The 26,979-nt window shown below is 38.0% G+C and overlaps 2 protein-coding genes across 2 annotated transcripts in view; both read right to left on the bottom strand.

Moving 5' to 3' along the window:
* Positions 1 to 26,979, bottom strand: part of LOC141564697 (zinc finger protein 90-like) — a 70,815-nt gene that overhangs the window by 41,195 nt on the left and 2,641 nt on the right. The window lies entirely within an intron of this gene.
* The window catches only part of LOC141564696 (uncharacterized), a 30,788-nt gene continuing 5,448 nt past the window's right edge, over positions 1,640 to 26,979 (bottom strand). The window contains exons 4-6 of the mRNA XM_074307481.1: positions 9,786 to 9,912; positions 8,308 to 8,403; positions 1,640 to 5,641 (exon numbers count right to left, since the gene is read on the bottom strand). Coding sequence (XP_074163582.1) covers positions 3,153 to 5,641; positions 8,308 to 8,403; positions 9,786 to 9,912 — 2,712 coding nt within the window. The 3' untranslated portion in view covers positions 1,640 to 3,152. The remainder of the gene's footprint in view (positions 5,642 to 8,307; positions 8,404 to 9,785; positions 9,913 to 26,979) is intronic.

The raw sequence follows: 26,979 nt of genomic DNA, 5'->3' as shown, positions 1-26,979 counted from the left end.
AATCTAAGTTAGCAGATCCCACAATATTTCAATATTGATGCAAGGCCGTGACATGACTTATAAATGTGAGGTGTAAATGGTGCTTATTTTTAAAAAAATAAAGCTAGTGTGCTAACTCGAGAGACAGGGGATAAATAGAATAGCTGACACCCCTGAGGTTTCATGGAACACAAAATTTTTGCAAAGAGTTTCAAATATGTTATAAATACATGTGAAAAGAAAGAAAAATGAAGAGGGTAATGAAATAATCCAGTGAGATGAAGGTGAAAATGCATTAACAGGATAAGGATATAAGTACCCAATTAATCTAAAAGAACAGAATGAGATCTGCTAAAGACAAAGAATTTAAAGATAAATCAAGAGGAAGAAAATATGGTATGAGAAGGTATAGCGTTAGTAGTAAATTGTCAAAAGTGGATTGTTCTACTTCATTCAATTTTCCCATTTGCTAGGTATGATCCCAGTGCACACTTACTTCTCTTAAAAAACAAACAAACAAAAAACCAGAAACCGGTTTACAGCAACTGATTTCCTGCTTATTTTTTAACTGTAACTGATTCGAGGATTTCAATTGCTTCAAGCAATTTCCACTTCACTGCATGTCTTAATATATAATCCCCTTTATTTCATATGTTTTAACAAACATTCTTCCTTCTTCCAGCACATGATAAATATTCCCTTTAACAAGTACACCTTCATGTAACAGCTGCTTTGTACTATGTACTCATGTCTCATGTAAAGAATGGCATATAGCTAATTTGTAAAAGACATTTTCCAATTCATTTGCTGACTTTTAAGTGAATAAAGCTGCAATGCCCGTGTTTCTGTATAATTAATTGCTGGTCAATGGGAATGGATCATTAACAATTTCAACAGAAAGAAATTTGTGATGATAGTGAAATTACAACACAGCATCCAAAAGGCAGAAAAGTTGTAATGATAAGAACCAGGACAGGGACAATCTCTTAAAGGCACACTTGAGTGTCTAAAGAGAAGTTTGGGGTGTGGAAAAAAAAATGATGGCAAAGGACTGCTGCTGAGGATGGAAATATAAAATTACAATACATGGCGTTAAGGACCTCCATTCTTCTTGACCTTTTGGATTAATATGTAGTGCAAAGATCCTGTAGCCGGCTGAAGAACATGACAAAGAAACATGGAAGCATGATGCCCTAACGCCCAGGTGCAAGACTTACAAAAAATCTGTTGGAAAAGACCTTTCTATCTTTGAATTTTTCTTAGCAGTCAACACATTACAGGTAGAAAACTTTAAAAGGATGAGAGACTCCCTTCCATAAGACTCCATTCCTGGCCAGTTTGGGGACCAGGATCAGCAGCAGGATCCATCAGTTTAATAAAAGCACTTGGTCCTCTTCCATCCTTATTAGCCTTATGTGAATTCCACAAAGCCCTGCTACGGGTTCAGACCAACTCAACTAATCTCCCCACAATTATGCCAGATGTTGACTGACAGTGAAAACAGGCATACCGACGAATCTGTCAGTCAAATTCACACGGGAAGAGAATCAGATTTTTGCTTGGGCCAGTAACTATTCATGAGGATTATTTCAAGGGGGAGGAGGACATGTATTTGTTGTGATTAAGTGGAATTTTAGGTGGAACAAAAGACAAAGAAAACTGAACCAAACAGTTTATTTGTGTCTCTGGAGTGTATATAAGACAGCAAGCGATTATGGGTTATAACAATAACTGACAGATCTTATTTTTGCAAAGCATCTTACATCTATGACCTCACTGAAGCCACACATCCATTGTGGGAAATCGGTAGCACAGGTATTCTCCCATTGACAGAAGCAATCAGGGTCCAAGAAGGTGTGTGACATGCCCATGGTTAAACAGCCACTCCCCATTGTGGGGAGACTCCAGCCCAGCACTCTTAAAGGGTCTACAAAGCAGCAGAGGAGGGGTTCTGGGAAGGAAAAAACATCTGGGACCATCCCACTGGGCTCTGAATCTGACCTTGGCCACTTACTAACTGTTCTGTCTTTGGCAAGTCATCTGCCCTCCGTAGGCCGAAGCTGCTTTGGCTGTAAAATGAGAGGTTTGGAATATACCATTTATAGAGGTTTTCCAGCTCCAATTAGTATGATACTATGGACTTTGAGAGTGGTCAGAGAGGCACCCAAGGCGTCATAAAGACTTTGCTTCCACATCTGGAATCTGTATCACCCTGATGTCTCTAGGTCGACATATCGGTAATCTAAAATATTTTGGGGCCTGTGAAGAATTTAACCTGCTATTCTTTTTAGCCAGAGTCTAATGAGGCTAGTCATAACTATGGGGAAAAGGCAGCTACACAAATTGTCACCAGCCCTTTCCATCCATACCTTATTCTTAGTATCAGCTCTCCCTGAGGAGTCTATGCTTTTTCCTTCCATAGGTTGAATTCCCTAGAATTTCTCATGTGCTTTTGCAATAAGAAACTGAAAATTTTAAAAATGGAATTTCATCCTTATTTTCCTTTTCCTGATCTACATTACTCCCTTCCATAAAATAGGAAAGTAGGATTAAATGAATTTGGAGGGTCTTCCAGCTATGACATTCTATAGTTCTACCCCAGACCAAAATATAAAACAGTAGTAGCTATAAATTGCACCCATTCACATTCAAAGTAAATCAATATAAATCTTAAGAGAAACTTCCAGAACAAGATGTTTCATGTTGTTTTCATTTATCCCAGGCAACTTTTCCACTCTTTCAATCCTTTCAAAGGTATTCAAATTAATTTTTTTCTCTAAAGAACATTTTAGTGCTTTTATTAAAGAAATTCTTTTGGAAATCTTGCATTTTAAGCATTTAGTTTAGAACCAGCATAAGTTGTTTTATTGACTAACATTATGTTACTGCTTCCTGATTAGCAGGTATTATTGGATGCATAAAGGAAAAAAAGTTATTTTGATCTATTAAAGTACCCAACAACTTTGTATCTACTGTCAAACTGACCTATTGATTCTCCAGCACATAGCAATGAAAAGTCACAGCTTTTCTCTACTTCATTACATCCCTAGTTAATGTCCAGCATAAAGTTTCTGATCTCTGATAAGTTTTGAAGCACATGCCAACATGATTCCCTGGTCTAACGATAGCATTTCCCTTTAAAATTCACTTTTAAATAAGTCATGACTAATGCTTTACAGTTTAGAAAGATGCTTACAAAGGTGTTTCCTAAGTGTTGAGCTGGTGCTAAATGCTTTCCCACATTCCTTACATTCAAAGGGTTTCTTTCCAGTATGAATTCTCCTATGTTCAGCAAGGTGGCCCCTCTGCCGGAAAGCTTTTCCACATTCGTTACACTCAAAGGGTTTCTCTCCAGTGTGTATTCTTTCATGATCCCTGAGGACTGAATTACTTCTGAAGGTTTTTCCACATTCATTGCATTCATAGGGTTTCTCTCCAGTATGAATCCTGTGATGATTGATAAAGGATGTTTTATGGCTGAAGTGTTTACCACATTCATTACACTCAAAGGGTTTCTCTCCAGTATGAATTTTCTGATGTTCAGTAAGATGTCCCCTCTGGCTGAAGGCTTTCCCACATTCACTGCATTCAAAGGGTTTCTCTCCTGTATGAATTCTATGATGATTCCAAAGGCTTGAGTTATTGCTAAAAGCTTTTCCACATTCGTTGCATTCATAGGGTTTCTCTCCAGAGTGAATCTTCTGATGATTAATAAAGGATGTCCTATGACTAAAACTCTTTCTACACACACTGCATTCAAAGAGCTTCTCTCCAGTGTGAATTCTCTTATGTTCAGTAAGGTGACCCTTCTGGCTAAAGTCTTTTCCACATATATTACATGGAAACGATTTCTCTCCAGTATGAATTCTTTGATGTTCAATCAAAAGGAGACTTTTGTTGAAATTTTTACCACACTCATTACACTCAAAGAGTTTCTCTCCAGCATGGCTCTTCTGATGTTCAATAAGGTGTCCTTTCTGAAAGAACACTTTGCCAGATTCATTATGTTCAAAGGTTTTCTCCCCACTATCAATCATTGGATGTAAAATAAGGTTCGAATTCTGGTTAATAGTATTTCCACATTCATTAAATTCAAAGGGTTTCTCACCAGCATGAATTCGTTGTAGAGCAAGCCTGGCCTTATGGCTTAAAGTTTTCCCTCTTTCCAAACGTTTTAAAAATTTTTCTCCAGTATGAACTCTCTGATGGTCAGTAAGGTGCCTCTTTTGTTTGAATGCTTTTTCACAATGATTACAGTTATAGGGTTTTTCTCCAGTATGAATTCTCTGATGATTCTTAAGGATTGAGTTATTGCTGAAGGCCTTGCCACATTCGTTACAGATGTAGGGTTTCTCTCCAGTATGAACTCTCTGATGCTCAGTATGATGCCCTCTCTGGCTAAAAGTTTTCCCACATTCATTACACTTATAGGGTTTCTCTCCAGTATGAGTTCTTTGATGTAAAGTAAGGTATACTCTATGACTGAAAGCTTTTCCACATTCAGTGCACGCAAAAGGTTTCTCACCAGTATGAATTCTCTGATGTTGAATAAGATGTCTTGTCTGGTTGAAGGTTTTTCCACATTCACTACATTTATAAGGTCGTTCACCAGAATGAATTCTTTGATGATTCCTAAGAATTGAGTTGTTGCTGAAGGCTTTTCCACATTCATTACAGATATAGGGCTTTTCTCCAGTATGAATTCTCTGATGTTCAGTAAGATGTCCCCTCTGGCTAAAAGCTTTCCCACATTCATTACATTTATAGGGCTTTTCTCCAGTATGAATTCTCTGATGTAAAGTGAGATATACTCTATGACTAAAAGCTTTTCCACATTCAGCACATTCAAAAGGCTTTTCTCCAGTATGAATTCTCTGGTGTTCATTAAGGTGTCCCCTCTGGTTGAAGGTTTTCCCACATTCGTTACATTTGTAGGGTTTCTCTCCAGTATGAATTCTTTGGTGACTCCTAAGTATTGAATTGTTACTGAAGGCTTTTCCACATTCATTACAGATGTAGGGCTTCTCTCCAGTATGAATTCTCTGATGTTCAGTAAGGTGGCCTCTCTGGTTAAAGGCTTTACCACATTCATTACAGTTATAAGGTTTCTCTCCAGTATGAATTCTCTGGTGGTTTCTAAGGATTGAATTATTAGTGAAGGATTTTCCACATTCGTTACATTCAAATGGTCTTTCTACAGTATGTATTCTATGATATTGAATAAGGTCTGAGTGGTAAGTGAAGGGCTTCCTGCATTTATTATATTTACAAACAGAATAGGGCATTCTATTATGTTTATTAAGCTCTGAAAACTGTTTGAAGTTCTTATTAAGTGTATCATATTTATGGAGAATTTTCCCTATTGGAACTTTTTGTGGTGGAACAATGATCGATGCTAAACTAAACCTTCTTCCAAATGTATTACATTCATTAATATTCAACTCATCACCAGTTTTTGCATGAAACATCATAATTTCATTGGGTTGTCTATTCCAGTTGCCCTTCTGCTTCTCTAGCCTGACATCACATTCCCATGCTCCTCCCAACTCAGAAGACCAGGGATAATTTTTTCTAATTATCTCTTTAGATGACTCTCCCAGAGAAATGTCCTGCTTCTGAATCCAATCCAAGTTTTCACATCTTGTCTTCTGAATAATGGAATCTGAAAAAAATTTTTTAAAAAGCATCTGAATCCACTGTTCTCTGTATCGTAAGAAAGGAAATTGCTTATATTAAGTTCTTGATTCTGACTCCTAAATAAGCAACGCTAATTACCAATTTGGAAAAAGGAAAATAAATACTTGTTAAGGGAGAACTGAAGTCCAAGATATGTGAAGAACTAGGAAAAGGCTTCCAGGAACTAAATGACTTAAGATTCAAGAATAGCAAAAGCATTCACAGATGCATTCAGAGAACAACTGTTAGTAATTCGGGGGGGAAATGGTTAAATGTCAGAGATGAGAAACAAGTTGATTCTAGAAACTCCTGACTGAGTCTGATACCAACCTTAGCAAAATTCAGGAAACTATTAAAATAATACTTAGAGAGATCTTTAAAAAGAAAAAAAAAAAACTACTAAGGGTTGATTATAAATAAATTATACAGGATAAGGAAATTATAACATAATATATAATATAATATATAACATAATATATAATAAAATTATACAGGACAGGAATCTGACCTGCTATTTTATGTATATGAACTGACTTGTTCAGGATTGCATAATCACTATGTATAAAAGGCTCACTGAGAGACCTAACTTAATCATTTATTCATAAGATTTCTAGCCTGGAAAAGGAATAAACATGTGGTAGCAGCTGTAGCTTTAAGCTTTCATAGCTCAAAGTTTGCTGAGTTTAAAGTGTCCAACATAGGAAGGTGCTAGAGGTGTCACCTTCCTATTTTAGAGTAAGAATCCTGAAGCAGAGATATGGAGTGACTTAATGTAACAACAGATTTCATAAATGTCAGAGGTGGCAAGTGGATACAGGTTTTCTTGGTAAGTCTCTTAAACAATCACTGAGAACAAGAGTTTTTACGAAATGGACTCACAGATGCATAAATGGCCTTAACCAGAAAGCACTTTGGTTAACAGACAGATGCCAGTGGGTAGGGAAAGTCCCTGGCATCATGCCTCAGAGCTCCATACTTTTCTCTGTTCTTATTCAACAATTTTAATGAAAACACAAAAGATGTATATCAATGTTGCTGATGCCACAAATATGGGCAACAGTTAATACATTAGGGAATGAATAAGGGGCATTTAAAAGTCTCAACATGTGAGAAGAGAGGAAAAAACTCAAGATAAAAATTAAGAACAAATGTGATTGTTCAAAATGTCAATAGAAAAGGACTGGAGAAAGCTAGTTGGAGAGCAGAACTTGTTTGAAAGATCTGAAGGTTTTAGTTAGCTCCCCCCCCAAAAAAAATGCAAACTAATTATGACACTAGCCCCCAGATCTAGCGACACTCTGAGCTCCATTTCTAGATGGAAAGTCATCAGATTACAGAAAATGCTGCTCACGCTATGCAACATGTCAATCAGAACACATTTTGAGTCTGATGGTCAATTCTGGGCACATTTTGAGAAGGACATTACTGAGAAGGCCGGGGCAGCTAGGTGGCTCAGTGGATAGAGCACCAGCCTTGAATTCAGGAGGACCAGAGTTCAAATCTGGTCTCAGACACTTAACACTTCCTAGCTGTGTGACCCTGGGCAAGTCACTTAACCCCAGCCTCAAAAAAAACAAACAAAAAACAAACAAACTGAGAAGGCCAGTGTAGTCATAGGAACGCCACTGGAATGGTGAGAAGTCTGGAAATGGTATCTTATACAGAAAAATTGGAGTTTAACATGAGGAAGACAAATATTCAGAAGTGATAAGATGGCTGCCTTAAACTACTTGAAAGGCTATCATATGGAGAGATGGGACTTATTCCTGACAATCTCTTGATGTTTTGGCTCCATATAAAAGAACAATCTAATAATCTCTTTGTTTCCAAACAGACTTGACTTTCATCAAATAATTACTTTGCCACTTTTGGAATCATTACAATGGAGGGACATGGAGACATTGAAGAAATTATTCCTTTTGGATATAAAGTTGTATCCAATGATCTCCAAGGTCCCTGAGATTCTATAATTCAATGAAATGAGAGATAGTGGACTCAATTAATCCATCTTTTCTTTTGTCACGGGATCGATACACTCTTAGACAATGGACTGTTCTTTCTTTTATTTGCTGAAGCATACCAGAACAGTAAGTCTCTTCTATTTCAGTGGTAGGGACAATTTTTTACCCCTTTGATTGCTAACATGTCAAAGAATAGCTGTCATTCCTGTAATTGGGAGCCAAAGGGTGAGGCTTTTAAGAGTCATCTAATAAGGACTTAAAATTTAGGGGAAATAAACAAGAGATGAACACAACGAGCAGAATGGATCCAGGAAAATGTGTTAAGAGTGAAAAATGACTAAAGTCATTTAGTTCCTGGAAGCCTTTTCCTAGTTCTTCACATATCTTGGACTTCAGTTCTCACTTAACAAGGATTTATTTTCCTTTTTCCAAATTGGTAATTTACTCATTTAGGAGTCAGAATCAATGACTCTATCTCTAGGATAGAGATGATGGGAGGGAGTAATGGAGTAGAAAAGCAGTATTGGAGGATGAACAGGAATTAATAAAATGCTTTCATCATTTCACATCTGAATTATTAGATCTAACAATCAATCTTATTCATATTCAAATGGCATGCATTTACTTTTCTTTGAGAATATATTTCTATATTCTATAAGGACTCCCATCTACCTGGATTTCACTTACGTACCTGGACAAATGACTTGTGAGACTTCTGTCTCTGGTGTCCATGGTCCTTCCCCCCGCTCCAGCTGGGATATCACATCTGGTTTAAAGATGGGAAACCCTGATCATGTGAAAAGACATGGAAATTGTTGGGAACACAGACTCACTCTAGAATTCTAAGTATTCCTGACTCTTGGAATTAGAAAGAACCATGAGACCTTCTAATCTAAATCATACCAAGTCCTACCTACAACATACTCAATAAGTGGTCAGTAAGATGTCTGACGACATCTAGTAAGGGAGAATATATTAATTCTACTGAATTTCTTGGAAGCTTTAATTATCAGGAATATTTCCTTTATCTTGAGCTAAACTCTAACTGCAGCTTCCACCCACTGCTTCTAGTTTTGCTCTAAGCTGCTGAAAATATCAATCTTTCTCCCCAGGAAAATCATTCAAATATAGAAAACAACCATCCTGTCCCACTCTCCATTTCCCAATCCCAAATCTTCTCTTCTTCACATCAGATTTCTGGCTTCTTAGGGGATGAAGCTCTTTACTATCCAGGATGCCTTCCTTGGCGTGCTCAATCTTAAGAGATTTATTTCTTAAAATAAGTTATAAGGAGCTTAAAACAATACTCCCAACAAGGTCTGACCAGAGTAGAGGACCACAGAACTACCCTCTCCTAGATCCTTCATAATAAGTTTCTCCTGATGCAGCCAAAGACAAGTTTGCCTCTTGGGGCTGATATGTCACAAGCTCTTTTTCAGACAAAGAGTCATCCACCTTGCCTTCTCTTTCCACCTTCATTCAAACTGACAGGAATAAGACTGTAAGTTTTCCCCTCTTATGTGTAATTCCATTGGTTTTGCCCAACATTCTAATCTGCTGATATCCTTCTGAATCTGTACTGTCATACACTTTATCCCTCTTGTCCAAACTGGGCTTTGTGTTATTGGAAAATTTAATAAGCATGACATTTGAGCCTTTACCCAAAGCAGCAACAGAATGTTGGACATCAAAGCTATCTGGGGCATTTCACTAGACCTTCTGCCAAGATTACCCCAAACCATTAATGACTGACTTTCCTCAGGATTCTGTTATCCACTGTACATCTCTGCATTGTGTCCATGACAATAGTAAGAAATATTTTTGTTAAAATCTAGGTAAAATGTATTCAGCATTTCCCTGATGAACTAGTCTCGGAGCCTTGTCAAAAAATAAAAATAATTTAGACTTCTCCATGCCTGATGAGGTCATGCTAAGTTTTTGTGACCACCTCTTATTTAGCAACCATTTATTATTTAAAAAATATATTCTGGAATCTTTCCAGGAATTAACAGCAAGCACACTGATGTATATAGCTTAGAATTCTCCTCTTCTGGCTTTTAAAAACCAGGACGACAATAAAAATAACCAAGCGTTTTGGTTACTTCATAATCTTTAACAAATGACACCCCAATAAACAGATTCTGAGTTAAAAAGGGATACTGTCCTCACCCAAAGAGACAAAGTTCTTATAGTTCTCCAGCATCACATCCCTGTACAGGTTTCTCTGTGCTGGGTCCAGTTGTCTCCATTCTTCTTGAGTAAAGTCCACAGCTACATCCTTAAATGTTACTGATTCCTGTAATATTAACACAAATTACTGCTCATCCTTAAATGTCACTGATTCCTGTAATATTAAAGCAAATTACTGCTCATCCTTAAATGTCACTGATTCCTGTAATATTAAAGCAAATTACTGCTCTTTCTTCTTTCATATGGACTAATAGAAGAGCTATAAAGGTGGAAGAACATCAAAGAACTGGTTCTCAATGCTGAGGGTTTCAGTGTATTCTATAAAATACCTGCTGAGTAGCTATTTGCCATGTGCTAGACTTTGTACTAGATATGAGAGCACACCGGTTTATGTTATTATTCAAGTTCATTTACAGTGGGAGTTTTCTTAACCTCTTGTTTTGTAATGGACCCCTCATCTTTGGTAGTGTGAAACAGATATATTCCTTCTCAAAATCATATCTTTAAATAATTGAAGGAAATGCTGAATTTTTTAAATAAGTGAAAACAAAGGTCTGATTTTTTTTTTTTTTTGACTCAAAAGCACAGACCCTTGAAAATCCATAAACTCCTGAGGAAGAGGTGGATCCAGATGAAGAAGTAATTATAAAGATTTTAAGGAATGGGAACTTTGGCAGCTGAAAGGAGATGCAGTTACAGAATCACAAGAAAGCTAATACTTTCATTGACAGTTTAATTCCAAGGAGCAATAGACCCTGGAAACCCCACTGAACAAGCTTCCCAGACATGAGTATCTGAGGAGCTTGGAGAAGACTCCACTAGAACTCAATTTCACATGTGCTCCCGTTCCCCACCTGTGACTCGCATACACAGGACTTAAATTTAAGCCTCCTCTTATTCACAGATATGAGATGTAGTGGTGGTAACATATACCTTAGGTTTACAGAAATGTTCCAACAAAAAATGTTGTTATAAATATTTTTATACATTTCGGTCCTTTGCTTCTCTGTTGGAATTCTAAAGGGCAGATTCTAGCAGTGGCTTGGCTAGATCAAGGGGAATGTTTTTCTTTTTTTTTTTTTTTTTTTAATATAAAGTGATTATTTTTTTGTCAAAGGCATTTTTACATCAGTTGATATTCATAATGTTATTAATAATTGTTAATATCATTAATATATCAATAACTATATTATTATAACATGAATATATTATAATTATACTACAATTATAAAATAATAACAATTATTATTATATTGTGTTATTACAGTAACATATTTATAATATATTATTAATATTATTATTAATATATGTATAGTGCTTCTGAATCAAACTTGCATTCCTGGTATAAATCAAACTGATCAGAGGGCCTGGTAGTTTTAATTTGTTGCTGTAGGCTCTTTGCTCACATGTTGACATCAGTTGTCGTTACAGATAGTGGTTTGTATGTTTCTTTCTCTACTATTTTTACACAGTTTAGGTATCATTAGTACTACATCTGTCTCAAACAAAGAGTTTGTTAGGACTCTTCCCAACTTTTGAGAAGAATTTAAAGATTAAAGTTATTTGTTCTCTGAATGTTTGATAAAATTTGTGTTAATTTTTTTTTTTTTAAATTTTAGCCAGACAAGATTGACTTTCTTCTTTCTCCCATTCCATCTCATTTTTCTATTAAAGAACACAAGAAAATTAAATCTATTGGAAGTAGGGACAGGAAATCAAAATAAATTTCCATACTGACCATTAAAAAAAGTTGGTGAATTCTGCATTCTTTACTTTTTTATTTAGAGGAGGTAACTTTTCATCATTAGTCATCTGATTCCTGGTTGTTCATTATATTGCTAAGAGTTTAACATAAGAGTATTCTGTGGTGACCGCGCTAGCACCCTGGATACCTTAGAACCAGCTAGAGTCAGAATAAGTAAAAGTCTTTATTCTTGGTTTTTCGCGGTAGAAGTGAAGAGAATGGACACATAGGATGCTCTGTGACCTCACCGCCTCATCTCTCTGGCAGAAGTGACCCTGGCTAGTCTCACTACACCTTCTAATCCCTCCCACAATTCTCTATACACCAAATGACTGGGGCAGCACAGAAGAGTGGGAAGGGCCATTTCCCAAGTATTGTCCAATCAATAATTAGTCTCAATGCTATTGTGAACCTCAGTGCATTGACTCAAGAGTTTCAGCCCCTTACAGTATTTCATCTCATTTAGATGCCATGACTTATTTATCTATTTCTAATTTTATGGGTACTTCCTCAGATTCCCACTACAACTTCAAAAAGAAGTATAAATATCTTTGCTTATGATGAGTTTGTTTTGTTTAGGACTTTTCTCTCCATCTATTTTCCCTTTAATTTCCTGTCTTCCCTTCTTCCCTTTTCCGATTTCCCTCTTGAGTGAAATTGTATTTCAATACTCAATCATGTCTATGTGTTCTTCCTTCCTTTTATCAGTTCAGAAGAGATGTCCAGATATCAGTTGCCTTCTACTTCTCCTCTTGCATGTATAAATGGGTTAGATGGATCATTGGTGCAGTTAGGAATGTTGTGAGTTAAAACTCATAAATATTCTAGTTAAATTAAGAATGATATGGGCAGGCCATTAGCCAAATCTGTCTTGGCTAAACCTTCACTTGAACTTGAATCACATCCTTCATCTTTTACTACCCTCTCCCCCTTCTGGAGTTTGGGGTGGGGGGAATCAACAAAATTACCACCAACACAAACATATAAAAAGCTTAAGAAACAAAACCTCCACATGGACTTACACCACAGGTATGCTCTGCTACTGCCCTTCATCACAATAAAGAATGGAGCCTCCTTTTCTTGGAATACCCAACATGAGCAATTAGTTGGCAACAATGTATGTGTGCACCATTTTCCATAATTGTCCTTTCTCTTCTCTTTGCATTCTTAAGATCCGAGATTTAATCGAATCACTCCAAGGTTTTGTCTAATTGAACTCACTATATAATCAAAGGTGATGTAAAGTACTCAGAGGGAACACATGAATCATCTCCCTTTCTTTGAATGTTAAGTCTTTTCTCAATGTTCATTTATTTTTTACATTATGTTTCCCTTTATTCCCATGTTTAAACTACAGTTTTTATACAGCTATGGTCTTTTTTAACAGGAATGCTTGGAAGTTCTCTATTTGAAGGGCTTTTCTGCACTCCCCTACTCCCACCTTGTAGCATCACGTTCAAGTTTAAGTTTTGCTGGATAAGTTGTTCTTGATCCTTTGCCTTCTGGAATATTGTATTTTAAGCTCGTCATTACTTTACAGAGATAGCTGCTAAGTCATGTGTGATTCTGTTTGGTTCCTTGGTAATTGAATTTTTTTTTTAATTTTAATTTTATTTTATAATTATAACTTTTTTTTTGACAGTACATATGCATGGGTAATTTTTTACAACATTATCCCTTGCACTTACTTCTATTCAGATTTTTTCCCTTCCTCCCCCAACCCCCTCCCCCAGATGGCAAGCAGTCTTATACATGTTAAATATAGTAAGTGAATTTTTTATGACTGCTTGCAGTATTTTTTATTTTCACCAGGAAATTCTGGATTTAGGTTATGATGTTCCTGGGAATTTCAATTTTGGGGTTTCTTTCAGGAGGGAATTGGTGGAATCTATTTCCCTTGACTCAAGAAATTCTCTTTTAACATTTCTTTCTATTTTGATCATGATATTGATAGCCCACGATAATTACATTTTTCCTCCTCCCCAATCTGTTTTTAAGGTTTTTTTTTGTTTTGTTTTTGGTTTTTTTGCTATGAGATATCTTACATTTTCTTCTAATTTTTTTTTCAGCCTTTTGATATATTTCTTATTGCCTCATGGAGTCTCATTTGGTTTACTTTAACTTTCAGGGTTTGTTGATTGGGCAAGATTTTTTTAACTCTTGTACTAGATTCTTCATTTTCATTTTCCCTTCCCTAAGTTATTTTTTCCCACAATTTTTTTCCATCAAACACTCATTCCATTTATGAAAACCATTTTGAAAACCATGGCTTTATCTCTTAGAGGAATTCTACCTTCCCTCTTATCTCCTCATAATTCTTTCTCTTAATCTCGTTCCCTCCTCCTTCCCTTATGGGGAAGATGAATTTCGGCACCCATCTAGGTGTGGATGTTTATTCTTTCCTCCTTGAACCAGTTCACATGAGTGAGGTTTAAGGAGTGCCAGTTTCTACCCCACCTCTTCCATTACTTAAACATTTCTTTGCTTATCTCACACTTAAATGAGATAATGAACCCTATTCTTCCTTTCCTTTCCCTTCTCTCCCAATGCATGCCTCTTCTCCCCTTCCATTCTTCTGAGATCATCCAAACATAACAGAACCATAACTAATCCCTATTTAGACTCCAAGACTGTTGGTACTATAAAGTTCTGAGAGGTTACACATGTCATCTCTCCACATAATAAGGTAAACTGCTTAACTTTTTTAGACTCTTATTGAAGGGATTCTGATTACTGTAGCCCCTAGTCCCACGGAAATCATTACTCAAGAACAGTGGTCCTCAAACTTTTTAACTAGGGGGCCAGTTCACTGTCCCTCAGACTGTGGGAGGGCCGGACTATAGTAAAAACAAAAACTCACCCTCTGTCTCCGCCCCTCAGCCCATTGGCCATAACTAGGCGGGCCGCATAAACGTCCTCAGCCGGCTGCATCTGGCCCTCGGGCCGTAGTTTGAGAAGCCCCGCTCAGGAGTCTCACTGCTACCATGAGCAGGCTCTCATATTCTGTAGCCATGTCACACAAAACACAACACAGAAATCACCCAATAAGACAGCAACACCCACGGGATGCAGAACAGGACATGGGACTACAAACCTTAATCTTTCCCCCGACATTACACGGGCTGTGTGTAGCATATTACACTGTATCTATACATGATATGATTGTATTATATATCATTTTATATTCATCTATATTAACATAATGATTATATAACATTATATATCACAAACATTAACAGCCCCCAAGTGGACTTTTCTGTATGCATTCTGGGAAGCCACACCAAGAGTCCGCCAAGGCTTTAGGCCCTCTCGAGTAGCCAGCGACTCCTTGGACCTTGGACCTCACACACCTTGTGACGGAATCAGCATCATTTGCTCTGTAAAAGCCTCGCCTTGCTTGGCCCACCTGTTGATGGAGCGCACAGATCTCACTAAAAGGCCTCTGCTTGAGCTGGAGGCTGAACGGGCCGAGCTCTTTCAGAGGTGACACTATAATATACACCTGAAAGCTCACTATTTCTGGCACCAACATGGGACAGAACCTCTGACTCAGACCTTCCTCTTTGAGCTGGTGTCCCACAAGTCCCCAAAGCTTGGGAGGACTACTTTGGACCCCAGTGCTCATTGGCCCCGGTGTCTGGCAAACCCCACTAGGAGGAAGGACACGACATAGTGGGAACTTTGTGCATTTATTGTCTTCTCCCTATGGAATACCGGCGGATGAAGTGAGTGGCTCTAGAGAAGACTTTAAGGAAATGCCCTTTCTCCCTGTTCTCTCCCGCAGTGGGTGGACAAGAAAGAGAGAGAAAATATTCCCAGTGCAGTAAGGCTATTTGAGATATGATGGTAGAAGCATATTGCCTTGAAAATTTTAAGAAACTTACTTAAAGAAAGTTACCTTGAAAGACTTAAATTTCAGCCAGCCAGTAAAACTTCTGAGGGCTGCAAGTAAGCGAGAAGAACACTGGGAAAAATTTATCAACTTTATTAACTCTCACCATAAGCTTTCCACAGGAGATTATAAAAAAGAGGAAAACTAAGACCCTTTTTTTTTCCTGTGGTCCCAGCACTGGCCAAGTTGGGGCTACAGAAATAAAATCAGACAATTAAAGTTGTAGAACACTAAAAAACATTTTAACAGATTCTAGATCAGTGGTCCTCAAACTTTTGAAATAGGGGCCCAGTTCACTGTCCCTCAGACTGTTGGGGCGCCGGACTATAGTAAAAACAAAAACTCATACTCTGTCTCCGCCCCTCAGCCCATTTGCCATAACCCGGCGGACCGCATAAACATGAGCTGCTGCGTCTGGCCCACGGGCCGTAGTTGGAGAACCCCTGTGAATCTAGATGATTTGAGATTCATCATAAAGAGTTTGGCAATTAGTCATTTTGAGATTCCAGGAAAATTTCTTGAGATTTTGGGATAATTCTAGGACCTCAATCCCCTACTAAAACATCTTAGTAAAGGTATTACTCTGTAGAATTTATTTTAAGGAAAAATAAGGATTAAATCTTATACAAGTTTATTTTTAAATTTTTTAATTGTCAAGATTAACAGCTTCATCGTTCTAGGGCAGTAAAGGAAAGTGAATTGGCAGAGAGCCCAGAAATGAAGAAAAAGGCAAATAGCAACCTCTTCTTAAACCCTTTCCTGACTTCCTATTTTGTTCCTTTCTGTACCATCAGGAAAGAAAAATATTTTCAGATAAAAGTTAGGGTAGATGCTGACAAAAGGGCAACACCCCAGAAAGTCTTGAGGGACCGTTCTCCAACCCTGATGACTCAGCATGCTACACCCCCTTCCCAGAGTCATGGGTGTATCACAGTGGTCGGGAATATTAGCAAGACCACTCCAGTCCATGTGCCTGTTAACCTGCCCCACCTCAGAATAAGAAAAGAGAATGCTGGAGAAAGGCAGGGAAAGGCTGGTAGAAAGGGGGTAACGGTACGACAGAGGGGCCCTCCACAGCCTGCCCAGGGGCTCCCCAACCCCAGCATAGGTGTATGGTTCAGGCCCCCCAACCAGTATTCCCTGAGCAATGTACTGATTGTAATTTACGCCAAGTTATTTTATCTTCATTTACCCCACTCTGCTGATTTGTAAAGAGAAAAATAATCATGGTTGTTGTGGGATCAAAATGGTATGATTGTTGCAGGGGATGTGGGAAAACTGGGACACTGATGCATTGTTGGTAAACTTTTTTTTTTTTTTAACAGCCAATGTTTCTGATAAAGGCCTCATTTCTAAAGTATATATAGAGAACTGACTTAAATTTATAAGAATACAAGCCATTTTTCAATTGATAAAATGGTCAAATGATATGAAGACAATTTTCAAATGAAGAAATTAAAACCTCTTCTAGTCATATGAAAAAATGATCCAATCACTACTATTAAGAGAAACGCAAATTAAAACAATTCTGAGACAGTTCACACCTCAGATTGGCTAAGATGACAGGAAAAGATAATGATGAGTGTTGGAGGGCAAGTGAGGAAAAAAATGGGACATTAAGGCATTGCTTGTGGATTGTGAAATGATCCAACCATGCTGGGGAGCAAAGTGGAACTATATCCAAGAGCTCTTAAACTGTACATACTCTTCCATCCGGCAGTGTTTCTCCTGGGCCTGTACCCCAAAGAGATCTTAAAAAAGACATAGGGATTCACATATTCACAAATACTTGTAGCAGCCCTTTTTGCAGTGGCAAGGAACTGGAAATGGAATAGATGCCCATGAGTTGGAGAATGGCTGAGTAAGTTGTGGTATATGAATGTGATGGAATATTATTGTTCTGCAAGAAATGACGATTTCAGAAAAGTGTGGAAAGACTTACACGAACTGATGCTAAGTAAAGTGAGCAAAACTAAGAGAACACGATTATGTGAACTGTGATGGATGTGGATCTTTCAACAATGAGGCGATTCAAGGCAATTCCAATAAACTTGGGATGGAAAGGACCACCCACATCCAGAGAGAGAACTATGGAGACTGAATGTGGATCAGTGCTTAGTATTTTCACTTTTTTTAGCTTGTTGTTTTTTGCTCCCCCCCCCCCTTGTGTTTTTCTTTTTGTTTGTTTGTTCTGATTTTTTTTTTTTTTACTCAGCATGATGAATATGGAAATATGTTTAGAAGAAATGCACATGTTTAACCTATATCAGATTGCTTGTTGTCTTGGGGAGGGGAATAGGAGAGGAGAGGGAGAAAAATTTGGAACACAAGGTTTTGTAAAGGTAAATGTTGAAAACTATCTTTGCATGTATTTAGAAAAAGAAAATACAATTTTAAAAATTGTACAGAAAATGGAAGCAAAAACAGGTAACAAAGAATGAATATGAAAGTAAGGTAGAGTTCTATACAAGTAAAGTTAGGAATGTTAAAGCTCAGAATGAGTTATATCTGACAAAATAGGATGACAAGAAGGTTCTAGCAGGAGGTGGTAGACGGAGGGAAAAAGGCAGCAGAGCACAGCAGATAGAAAGAAAGCTGGCCTTATAGGCAGAAGACCTCAGTTCGAGTCTCGCTTTTGACACGTGCTGGTTATATGATTCCTGGCAAGTCACTTAACTGCAACTAAGTCTTTAAGTTGTAGGAAATGTGCCTTATACCTGGTGCACAGGTGCTCTTCACCCAAAAGTTCCTCTATACAAAAGAAAAGGAATGGAGGGGAGGAAAAGGAAGCGAAAGAAAGGGGAAAAAGGGAAAAGAATGCTGAGTTGGATAAGACCACTGTTTGGGGTTGAGGGGACAATGATAACAAATGGAGAGAAGACAGAAGAACCCTCGTTTTACCTTTTTTTTTGTCTTGTTTTTGTCAAGGGAAGTGATCTTTTGCTAACCTCAGGTAGCTGCAATCTCAGTCCTGGGTCACCAAAGATGAAATATTCTTCCTCTCAGGTCACAGGATTACAAATTAGGAATATAAGTAACTATAACAGTGCAAAAGAAACGAATTTTGCAAGATGTGATCTACTATAACTTCAGAGAGGGGATGAACCAACTTACCTATTATTGGTGAGATAATGGAACACAGGTACATAATGACACATCTATTTTCAGATGTGCTCAGTGTGCTAATTTGTCTTGTTGATGATTATTTGTTACAAGGGTAAAAGGTCTTTGGAGAAGGAAAGACAGGTAAATAGAAAAATGACTGTTTTTAAAATAACATTAATAAAATTTAAAAAGTTCATGAGATGACAAACTGATAAATTATTACCAATTTATTAAAATTAATACATTATTTTAATATACACTTAAAACACTATTTAATAGAAGCTCAATTTAATATTTGATCTTCCTTTTTGCTTTTCATATGTTTGAATACTTATGTTTGCGGAAGACTATTAACAATTTAAAAAAAAACCCCAACAGGTTGGAAAAATAGTGATGGCAAATATTACCCAAGAAATCTGAAACTTAAAATATATAAGGAAAGGTAAAAAAAATTCGCAACGGTGACACTAAATCTTTGATGGACAAATATAGAAATAATTTTCAAAAAAAAATGTTTACAATTAGATTTAACAAGTTTATTAAATGCCTACTACGTGCCAATTACAAAGCTAAGTACTTTACAAATATGATTTTCACAAGTCTGGGAAATAGGTGCTTTATTAAACCCATTTTAAATTTGAGAAAATTGCAGCAAATAGAGGATCTGCCCAGGGTTACACAGCTACTAAGTGACTGAAGACATACTTTTAACTTCAATTTGATTCCACTGTGCCATCTAGCTGCCAAACTGTTAATAATCACTTGAAACATCCTCAGCTTCATTAAAAATCAAAGAAACCAATGAGGTCCTTAGATCCATCAAATTGACAGCAATAATTAGAGGATAAACAGGTAAACTCCTTTGCATTCACAAACTTGCTGAATATTATCAGAAAGTAATCCATGTGTTGAAGAAGTAACAAAACCATCATAGTTTGTGAGCCAGCACTTAGCACGGTGCTCGAGGCTCTTAGTGATGCTTGCTGGCTGGCTGGTGGACCCCATAATTCTATTTCTATAATCAGGCCTTTTCAATGTTACTGGGGAAAGCCAACAGCTCAAAGACTTTCCTAGCAGTATTTTTATAACTGCAAAACAAAGAAACACAATTCCACAGACAACTTAAATTATCAACAACAGGAGAAGGTTAAATAAACTGTGGGACATTAACGGAATGAAATACTAAAATATGAAAAAGGAACAAATATGAAAAACAGAAAGGAATCTGCAAAGTTCTTTAGTAAAAATGTAAAAATCAAGCACGCAGAAACAGCAGATCAGGACATAAATAACAACGACCCGGGGAAGGAAAACTCAATGACAGTGAATAGACAAAGCACACCGAAAAAAACTTCTAGCGAGGGACTGCAAAGTCACACAAACTAAAGAAAAATATGTGGTCAGTAATAATTCCACTTCCTTATACTGATGTATTGTATCACTTATAAATGATTTAATTTAAAAAGAGAAAAGAAGATGACTATCTAATTTCCAACTAAAACTCTGAAGCAAGTGTTAATCTGTCAGTCCAAGCACTTATTAAGCACCTACTATGTGCCACTGACCACCCAAACCCTGGGGGTACAAAGAAAGGCTAAAGCCAAGCCCTCTTTTTAAGAAGCTCCCAGTCCAGTGAGGGTGACAACATGAAAGCACTAACACACAAACAAGGGGTGATCTCAAAAGGGCCGAGGAAAGGCTCCTGGCAGGGCTGGCAACAACCTGATCTCTTCACAATAAATATGTGTATCTTAAAAAAAAAGAACCAAGAGAAAAAGAGAAGCCCAAGAATGGGGACGACTATACGACATCATAAGTGAGCACGTGACCTCACTCGGTATCTAGAAGCAGGTGACACAGTTTTCTAGTGGGTACCTGGCCAAAGCACGTCAACAGCTCACCTACACCCAGGAAAAAACACTGAAAGGTGTTCAACAAAAGATTATTTTTCTTCTGCTGCTTTTTCCTTTACTTGAAAAAAAAATCTTTGTAAAAAGAGATGATTCTCTGGGAGAAGAAAGGAAAAGCAACACAATGGGAAATCTAAGCAACGTAAAAACAAAAGATACCAATCAAAATCTATTTAAAAAAAATACTCAATATTGCCAAAAATGAAACAAAGTCCAAGTAAGATATTCATGGGATAATACCTTATTTCTATCAAAGTAGCAAAACTTCTCCAATCCCTTGTAGGCAGGATCGTGGCGAAGCAATATACCTCTAGAGGCATGTGTCTATACATGGCATGGAGAATTCCATGAACACAAAGCGCTCGTTAAATGATTTAGGTCCAAAAAAGGCCCCCGATTCCCTATTGCCCTGCAGGACCCACTACGCAGTGTGTCCCTTAAAGCCCTCCACGTCCTAGCCATGAGACCCCTACCTCTGCAGCCTTCTTATGTATTACTTTCCCTTTTACTGTTCAGAGTCCTGTAGAAAGGCCTTCCTTCCCCTCCCTCCTGGGTGATGCTGCCCTGTCCTTCTCTTTCGGACTGGCTATTTCCAACCCACCCCTGCTGCTGAGAGCTTCAAATTTCCTTCATAACCCACCTCCAGCATCTCTTTCTACATGAAGCCCTGTCTTGATGCACCCCAGATACTAGTGTCTTATTTTTATATACTTTAACATCCATTAACATTCTTTTTGAGTTTCAAATTCTATCCCTCCTCCAGGATTCATCTGTTCTTTTTCTGGAAATGGGGAGTATTTTTCATCATGAATCTTTTAGGATTGTACTGATAAAAGCAACGAAGTCTTTCACAGCTGATCATCTTTACAATATTGCATTTACTGTGTACAATATTATCCTCATTCTGTTCTCTTCACTGTGCATTAATTAATCTTTCCAGGTTTTTTTTTTTTAAACTACCCCCCTCCACATTTCTTATATTCCATCATAATCACGAAGTACAATTTATTCAACCGTTCTCCAACTGACAAGCAGCTCTCAGTTTCCAATTTTTGCCACTACAAAAAGAGCTGCTATAAATATTTTTGTATGGATGGGTCCTTTACCTTTTGCTTTGATCTTTGTGATGATACAAACTTAAGTAATGGTATTGCTGGGTCAAGGGTGATGGACAGTTTTCTAGCCCTCTGGGCACAGTTCCAAATGGTTCGCCACCATGACTAGACCAGTTTATAACTCAACATTGCAACAGTGTCATTATTTTTCCACATCCCTTCCAGGATTTTCACTTTCTCTTTCTGTCATGTTTGCTAATCTTATCAGGGTGAGGCAGTATCTCAGAATTGTTTTCAGTTGTACTTCTCTAATCAGTAGTGAGAGTAATTTTTTTTTCATATGACTTGATAGCTTTGATTTCTTCTGAAAAATGCTTATTCATATCCTCTGACTATCAACTGGGGAATAACTTTTTTTTTTTTTTAAATAAATTTGGCTCAGTTCTCTGTATAATTGAAAATGAAGCTTTTATTAAAGAAATTTGCTGTCAAAGATTTTCTCTGGTTTTTCTTGCTTTCCTTCTATTTTTGGCTATATTATTTTTACTTGTGGAAAACATTTAAAATTTCATGTAATCAAAATTGTCCATTTTATTTCCCATAATCCTATCTTGTTTGATCATAACTTCTCTCTTACCACAGATTTGAAAGGTAGCTGTTTTTTTTTTTCTCCTCTTATTTGCTTATATTTTCCCCTTTATTTTTAAATCATATACCCATTTTGAGCTTTTCTTGGGTGCACGTTTTCTTGGTGAGACATTAGTTTCTACCTAGTTTCTACCAAATTGCTTTTCAGTTTTCCCAGCAGTTTTTTTTTTTTTTTAAATAATGAATTCTTGACTTCAAAATTTAGATCTTTGGGTTATCAAACACTGGATTAATGTTAAAGCTTTCTGACTTCAAATTATATTTTACTGATTATAAGTACAGTATGTTCCTATATATTACCAGCAAAATTCCTCCAGAAAGAGATAGCTTAGGATACTCTATTAAAATATCTCTAGACAGTAAAAAATGCTTGGGAAAATGCCAACCCCCCCAAAAAAGAAAAAAACCCCAAAACCCAGGTTCTATATAAACAAAACAATAAAAAAAACCCAAAACTTTGCACACAAATAATCAGATTTAAATAAATGGAGAAATATTAATTGTTCATACATATATACACACATATATAAATATATACATATACAATGCCATTCTAATTAAATTATCCAAATTTACCAAATTACCAAAAATTTATTTTATGGAGCTAGGAAAAAAAATTTATCTGTTAAAATATAAGGTCAGGATATAAAATGAACCAATGGAAAAAATGTAAAGGAAGGAGGCTCAGCAGTACCAGATTTTAAACCATATTATATGACAGTAATTACTGAAACTATTTGATACTGGCTAAGAAACAGAAAGGTAGATCAGTGGAACAAAGTATGCATGCAATTTTCAGTAGTAGATGAATATAGTTATCCTGTGTTTGACAAGTGTAGAGATTTAAGTTTGGGGATAAGAATTCATTATTTGGTAAAAATTTGGGGTAAAGCTGAAAAACAGTGGTGGAAATTAGACATAGACTATATTGATAACTTATACCATTTACCAAGATAAGGGCAAATGGATGCATGAACTAAATATAAAGGGAGACATTACAAGAAAATTTGAAGCACATGGAATGTATTTTCTATTAGCCTTAAGGACAACTGACCATTTTACGAACAAACAAGAGAGAGAGAATGTTGTAAGATGTAAAATTATAAATTTGATTACATTACATTAAATTTTTTTTCTGCAAATATAACAAATGTAGCCAAGATCAGAAGGAAGGCAGAAAACTGGAGGAAATGGGGGAGGGAAATCTTAGACAGTTCTCAGATAAAGGTCTCGTATCTCAAACATATAAAGAACTGTGTCAAATCTTTAAGAATACAAGAGCCATGGACATGACACCTAAACTTTCGGAGCCGGGCAAGTCACTTAACCCCAATTGCCTTGCCAAAACCAAAACCAAAACCAAACAAACAAACTTGGCAAAATGGGAATAACTATACCTATGCTCTTTACCCCCTAGAGTTGTTGGGAAGCTACACAGCAATGGCCATCCTCATTCGTTCATTCATATTCTAAGTTACCATCAGCGTCTGCTCAAAAGAAGCCCACTGAGTTTCTGACGACAGAAATGAGTTCTATCCTGGCACAGTCTGTGTGCAGCCTTTGTGCCTCCGGCTCAGAGCTTTGTAATGCTTCTTCCTTGGAGCCAATCCAGGCGAACCTTTGCTCTTCTGGCCAGTTCTTCAGCCTTCAAACATTTACTAATCCTTTACCGACTTCCGCCACGTCAGCTCAAGGCACGGAGCTCCTGACGTTCCGAGGCCCCAGAGTTCAGAGATCTCCAACACTCATCCCCTCACTCCCTGTTATCCTGGGGGCTAGAGAGTAATGGTGACTGGACTAGGCCTAGAATCAGGACAACCTGAGTTCAAATTCAGCCTCAGATATTCACTAGCTGTATAGCTTGGGCAAGGCAACCTCAGCCTGCCTACAGACAGCCACTGTAAAAGGGCAGTCGTAACAGCACGTCCCTCAAAAAGTCACTGAGAATCCTGAAACTGTGTTCCCACGGTGCTTGCACACAGCACACGCTTAATAAAACCTACTGCTCCCCCACTTCCTGGCAGAAGCCAATCTGTCTTAGGATCCACTTATAACATACATACCACAAACAAAAACAATCAGCGGGAACCTTCCCGACTACCTGGGCTAGCGGCCAAGGAAGCTACAGATCCAGACAATAACTGGGACTGTTTGAGATACTAGTTGAGAGAGAGGGGAATTTCCATATTGGGAATTACCACGGAGGATCAGGTAGTGCAGTGCCCCAAGTAAGGATTTCAGTGAACAATATGGTGAAAAATGGTATTGGGGGATGGTAGACTAGACTTTGAAGCAGGACTCAAACCCCACTTTTTAAGAAAAGCTTTATTAAACTTAAAAGAGCTTGACATAAGTGCCAGGAGTAAAAAGGAAGGCACAAGCCCCCTGCCTTCAAAAGGCCCTTAAGCCAAGAGATAACATGGAAGGAACAGGAGCACACAAGCTATGGAAGGTGTGAATAAATGGATGACCACCTTGGAAGGAAGGGGCGAAGGGCAGCAGAAAGGCTTCTTAGAGGAGAGGGACGTGGGCAGAGCACGGAAGGCAGCGAGGGCAGCCAGGAAGGGCAGACGGGGAAGGCAGCGGGGGTTCCATGGCCAGGCGCACCCATGTGGAGGGGCCACCGGCACTCCATTCATTCTCCGCACCTCTCCCCAGGGCCTTGGACTTGGCTTCTAAAATGCGGGGCGCTGGCTGGTGGGCTTTGGCCCTCCCACACACAGGGAGGTGTCTGAACTGGGAGCCCCCTTAACAGCAGAGTGTGGGCTCACTGAGATCTGGGGTGATTTTGCTCCCTTAAATCTGTATCTCCAGAGCTTACTTGGGACAATGTCAAGCGTGTAGTAAAAGTCCACAAAAACTGTTAAACCATTCATTCGAATTGTAAGGCGAAGGATAGGGAGGACAGCAGAGGAAGGGAGAACATTCCCAGTAGGGAATTTTAGCTGCCTTTTTAAATATCAACTGCCCTTAAGCAGGCTGATGAAAGCTAGCAACCCTTTCTAAGAATGGAAAATATACAATCAAATACAGAGAATTATAAAGGAAGTCAATTATTTGAAATACCTCCTGATTGGTCTCCCCTGACTTCCCAACTGTTTTCAATCTTCTCTCACAGGCCTTCATCCAAGTTAGGCCCAAAGACTATGGGTCTCCCCCAAATTTTATCACAGACCACCTTCTCTATTTTACTTGGTGATCCCATTAGCTCCCACAAATCGGACGAATCCTCCCTTCATACATTCTATTGATTTATTTGTACACGTATATACAGTGGTTTTCACATCACTGACCCAACCCAAATCTCTCTCCTAAGTCCTAGTCTCCTATCTCCAGCTGCCCCCTTGGTCACTTCAATTAGATGTCCCATAGAGTATGAAACTAACAGTTCAAAACTGAATTCTTCTTTCCCTCATCTTGTCCAAATTTCCCTCTTATTGCTGTCCTCCCTCAACTCTGAACTTCCCATCACTCAGTAAACATTCCCAAAGCACCTACTGTGTGCCAACCAGTGCCTGGGCACAGCCACCCCCGGCACATCTCACCTGAGATTCAGCCTGACAATCTCGCCACGCTGGGGCAGACCCGGCTGGCCCGTCGGGCCTAGATTCAAGTCTTACCAAAAGTTCGCCTTCCACAGGGAGCCTTCTCAATTCTTCCTAGTGCTTTTCCTCTGGTTACCCCCGTTTGTCCTGCCTAGAACTTATCTGATAAAGTTGGTTACGTTGTCCGGGAACCCTTCGGGGACCGCTTTTTGCTTTTGTTAATATCCCCAGCACTTAGCACAGAGTCTAGTATATAGTAGATGATGAAAAAAAGCTTGTTGACTAAATGACTGACTGAAATACTCTTTATCAAAACATTTTTTGAAAAGTTCCTACACTGAAACAAAGCACATAATGTTATTGTGGGATTTTCTAAGTAAATATGCAGGCCACAGAGATATGTTTGTTTCTGACTTTAATACCACTACTGCAGTGAATCGGGAATCCAGAGATCTGCGTCCTCCCTTGCTAGATATATGTTCTAAGGGAATGAAAGACAGAAAAAGGCCTCCATATACATTCAAAGATTTATAGTAGAGCTTTTTGTATTGGCCAACCACTGCAAAGAAAATGAGTGTCCATACAGAGGAGTAACTAAACGGTGGTACAGGAATGGAAGGGACTATTACTGCGCTATGAGGAATAATGACCATCAGGAACACGGGGAGGTGAGTGAAGACTTTAAGGACAATGGAAGTCCGCAGAATCAGGAATCCAAATATACAATTACAACAATGTCAACAAGAACAGTGATAAGGACACCAAGCTTGATTTCCCAAGAAAAGGCGCAAAAACAAACACCCTTCCCTACTTCAGAGGTGGGGGACCATGGAACAAGAGGTAGATCCTGTCAAACTTGAACGCCATGCTCATTAGTTTTGCTGAGCTGTTTCATTTTTAGTTCTTTGTTATAGAGATGACTCCCCGAATAAGAAATAGGGGAAGGTAAGCTTCTGTGAATCAGGAATCCCTCATGTGATCGCATTATGTGAATCTGCTTATTTCCATTGGGCTGAGAGCAATGATTATATCTGACATAATTACTTCAAACAGAGAATATTCAAATACTTCAGGAGATTCACTATTCACACTAATCAGGAACTTCCTGAATATTAAGAAATGAAGAGAATGTAAAAACAAAAGATATCAAGCATTCTTTTAAAAGAAGACACTGGGTCTAATTCCAGTTCTCTGCCTTCTGAGATCAGGCAAGGCCTTTCATCTCCCCAGTTCAGTTTGGGGGCTCGGACTGGCTGACCTATCATCCTGTTCTC

This window comes from Sminthopsis crassicaudata, chromosome 3 (assembly GCF_048593235.1).
Source record: "Sminthopsis crassicaudata isolate SCR6 chromosome 3, ASM4859323v1, whole genome shotgun sequence".
Lineage (NCBI taxonomy): Eukaryota > Metazoa > Chordata > Mammalia > Dasyuromorphia > Dasyuridae > Sminthopsis > Sminthopsis crassicaudata.
This window is presented reverse-complemented; position numbering and strand designations above follow the sequence as displayed.